The sequence below is a fragment of the Oncorhynchus gorbuscha genome, linkage group LG21, assembly GCF_021184085.1.
Source record: "Oncorhynchus gorbuscha isolate QuinsamMale2020 ecotype Even-year linkage group LG21, OgorEven_v1.0, whole genome shotgun sequence".
Classification (NCBI taxonomy): domain Eukaryota; kingdom Metazoa; phylum Chordata; class Actinopteri; order Salmoniformes; family Salmonidae; genus Oncorhynchus; species Oncorhynchus gorbuscha.
This window is the reverse complement of record NC_060193.1, coordinates 1598430-1602610: the sequence shown is the minus strand read 5'-3', so window position 1 is coordinate 1602610 and position 4181 is coordinate 1598430. Positions and strand designations below refer to the sequence as shown.

At 46.4% G+C, this 4181-nt stretch overlaps 1 protein-coding gene across 1 annotated transcript in view; it reads right to left on the bottom strand.

Moving 5' to 3' along the window:
- LOC124008659 (calcium uniporter regulatory subunit MCUb, mitochondrial-like) overlaps window positions 1–4181 on the bottom strand; it is a 24036-nt gene extending 19855 nt beyond the window's left edge. Inside the window, exon 1 of the mRNA XM_046320138.1 lies at window positions 3911–4181. Coding sequence (XP_046176094.1) covers window positions 3911–4015 — 105 coding nt within the window. The 5' untranslated portion in view covers window positions 4016–4181. The remainder of the gene's footprint in view (window positions 1–3910) is intronic.

Genomic DNA, 4181 nt, shown 5'->3' with positions numbered 1-4181 from the left:
TGTTACAGACCTATATCCATCCTGCCCTGCCTATCTAAGGTCTTCGAAAGCCAAGTCAACAAACAGGTCATTGACCATCTCGAATCCCACCGTACCTTCTCTGCTGTGCAATCTGGTTTCCGAGCCAGTCACGGGTGCACCTCAGCCACGCTCAAGGTACTAAACGATATCATAACCGCCATCGATAAAAGACAGTACTGTGCAGCCGTCTTCATCGACCTTGCCAAGGCTTTCAACTCTGTCAATCACCATATTCTTATCGGCAGACTCAGTAGCCTCGGTTTTTCAGATGACTGCCTTGCCTGGTTTGCCAACTACTTTGCAGACAGAGTTCATCAGTGTGTCAAGAGCATGCTGTCCGGTCCTCTGGCAGTCTCTATGGGGGTGCCACAGGGTTCAATCCTCGGGCCGACACTTTTCTCTGCATATATCAATGATGTTGCTCTTGCTGCGGGCGATTCCCTGATCCACCTCTACGCAGACAACACCATTCTATATACTTCCGGCCCGTCCTTGGACACTGTGCTATCAAACCTCCAAACGAGCTTCAATGCCATACAACACTCCTTCCGTGGCCTCCAACTGCTCTTAAACGCTAGTAAAACCAAATGCATGCTTTTCAACCGTTCGCTGCCTGCACCCGCACGCCTGACCAGCATCACCACCCTGGATGGTTCCGACTTTGAATATGTGGACATCTATAAGTACCTAGGTGTCTGGCAAGACTGTAAACTCACCTTCCTGACTCATATCAAACATCTCCAATCGAAAATCAAATCAAGAGTCGGCTTTCTATTCCGCAACAAAGCCTCCTTCACTCACGCCGCCAAATTTACCCTAGTAAAACTGACTATCCTACCAATCCTCAACTTTGGTGATGTCATCTACAAAATTGCTTCCAACATTCTACTCAGCAAACTGGATGCAGTTTATCACAGTGCCATCCATTTTGTCACTAAAGCACCTTATACCACCCACCACTGCGACCTGTATGCTCTAGTCGGCTGGCCCTCGCTACATATTCGTCGCCAGACCCACTGGCTCCAGGTCATCTACAAGTCCATGCTAGGTAAAGCTCCACCTTATCTCACTTCACTGGTCACGATGGCAACACCCACCCGTAACACGCGCTCCAGCAGGTGTATCTCACTGATCATCCCTAAAGCCAACACCTCATTTGGCCGCCTTTCGTTCCAGTTCTCTGCTGCCTGTGACTGGAACGAATGTGAGACTTTTATCTCCCTGACCAACTTCAAACATCTGCTATCTGAGCAGCTAACCGATCGCTGCAGCTGTACATAGTCTATCGGTAAATAGCCCACCCATTTTTACCTACCTCATCCCCATACTGTTTTTATTTATTTTTCTGCTCTTTTGCACACCAATATCTCTACCTGTACATGACCATCTGATCATTTATCACTCCAGTGTTAATCTGCAAAATTGTAATTATTCGCCTACCTCCTCATGCCTTTTGCACACAATGTATATAGACTCCCCTTTTTTTCTACTGTGTTATTGACTTGTTAATTGTTTACTCCATGTGTAACTCTGTGTTGTCTGTTCACACTGCTATGCTTTATCTTGGCCAGGTCGCAGTTGCAAATGAGAACTTGTTCTCAACTAGCCTACCTGGTTAAATAAAGGTGAAATAAAACAAATAAAACTCTCTCCTTCCCATTTTGGTAACTAATATTAACAGAACATACAAGTCAAGGATGGAATGACCTGTCTCCTTACTGCTCTGTGACATGTCTCCTTACTGCTCTGTGACCTGTCTCCTTACTGCTCTGTGACATGTCTCCTTACTGCTCTGTGACCTGTCTCCTTACTGCTCTGTGACCTGTCTCCTTACTGCTCTGTGACATGTCTCCTTACTGCTCTGTGACCTGTCTCCTTACTGCTCTGTGACCTGTCTCCTTACTGCTCTGTGACATGTCTCCTTACTGCTCTGTGACCTGTCTCCTTACTGCTCTGTGACCTGTCTCCTTACTGCTCTGTGACATGTCTCCTTACTGCTCTGTGACCTGTCTCCTTACTGCTCTGTGACCTGTCTCCTTACTGCTCTGTGACATGTCTCCTTACTGCTCTGTGACCTGTCTCCTTACTGCTCTGTGACCTGTCTCCTTACTGCTCTGTGACATGTCTCCTTACTGCTCTGTGACCTGTCTCCTTACTGCTCTGTGACCTGTCTCCTTACTGCTCTGTGACCTGTCTCCTTACTGCTCTGTGACATGTCTCCTTACTGCGCTGTGACCGGTCTCCTTACTGCGCTGTGACCCGTCTCCTTACTGCTCTGTGACCGGTCTCCTTACTGCGCTGTGACCTGTCTCCTTACTGCTCTGTGACCGGTCTCCTTACTGCTCTGTGACCGGTCTCCTTACTGCGCTGTGACCGGTCTCCTTACTGCGCTGTGACCGGTCTCCTTACTGCTCTGTGACCGGTCTCCTTACTGCTCTGTGACCGGTCTCCTTACTGCTCTGTGACCGGTCTCCTTACTGCGCTGTGACCGGTCTCCTTACTTGCGCTGTGACCGGTCTCCTTACTGCGCTGTGACCGGTCTCCTTACTGCGCTGTGACCGGTCTGCTTACTGCGCTGTGACCGGTCTCCTTACTGCGCTGTGACCGGTCTCCTTGCTGTGACCGGTCTCCTTACTGCGCTGTGACCGGTCTCCTTACTGCGCTGTGACCGGTCTCCTTGCTGTGACCGATCTCCTTACTGCGCTGTGACCGGTCTCCTTAAATTCTTATTTTCAATGACGGCCTCGGAACAGTGGGTTAACTGCCTGTTCAGGGGCAGAACGACAGATTAGTACCTTGTCAGCTCAGGGGTTTGAACTTGCAACCTTCCGGTTACTAGTCCAACACTCTAACCACTAGGCTACATTATTAATTAGCTGTATGTTTTCACACTGCCTCCAGGCCATTGCAAAGTGGTGGGTGACACACATATGAAGCCTGGGAAGCTTCAACTACCAGTTGAGAAATAAAAATAGTAGCTATTTTTAAATCATGGTAATATATATATATATATATATGTCTGTTCACACTGCTATGCTTTATCTTGGCCAGGTCGCAGTTGCAATATATATATTTTTTAAATATATTTTTTAACACGATTGCGTTTACAATTGTTGCGTAATGATTGGGTTTATAAAAGCGCTGTTTGACAGATGTTCCTCTCGTATATTGTTTGATACATAAGGAATACGTGCCAATTTAATTCCACTAAATTATGCAGATTAACCCAGTGAACGACAAGCCCGAACTGTCAAATGTATTTCCGGCAAAACAAAAGCACGAGTTCACAATGGAATAAACATTTTCTCCTGGAGAATTGACACTGCTTTTCAATGTTTTTATTAATGGCCAAAAAGCCTGCTATTACCGGCTAACCCGCAACCCTGCCCTAACTTTCTGTGTCCTGCCCTTGGTTATGGGTGTCGCCACTATCTGCTTCCTGAAAGCAGTCAAATAGATCATGTTTCCTCTTGATTATTTTCGTGCCAGTTTTTACTCCATTTTGTCAGTGATTTTCCAAGACTGCTCCACTTCCATACAAATGATTCACCACCGTCCTACACACCCAGGCTTCACCGTGCACACTTGACGCGCGTTCTCATCAATAAGAGAGAGAAGGGAGTGTCTGACCTTCTGAGACAAACATGTTACAACAGGTTTTTATCCCCATGCTCCAGCTCTCTTTGTTCAGGGCTGGCTCTGTGTATACGGTATGGGGCTAACATTTAATTCGACCTGATTCTCAAAACGGGAAATGGGGAGTGGAGAAAGAGAGAGCTTTGGTTATGAATACTAGGTCAACTGTATAACAATAACATATACAAAGTGCATAATTCCGTATGCATTTATGTATAACATGCATGATATAAACCTATTGATAAGAACTCACCAAGTAGGGAACTTGAATCGCGCTGGAACTTTTTCCAGAGGCAGAGGAGAGCGAGCAGCGGAGAACTCCGTAGTGGAGTTTGGCAACTCTACCGAACCAAATCATGGTAAAAAAACACGAGACAAAGTAAAAACGAACGAACGCGATTAAACCGAACCGGTTATGTTTATACGGAACTTAAAAATAAATAAAAAACTTCCATCGCTGTTGAATACACTGAAGGGCGCACCTCTCCCTCCCGTCTCAAATCAGATCTTCTCATTGGTGGAAT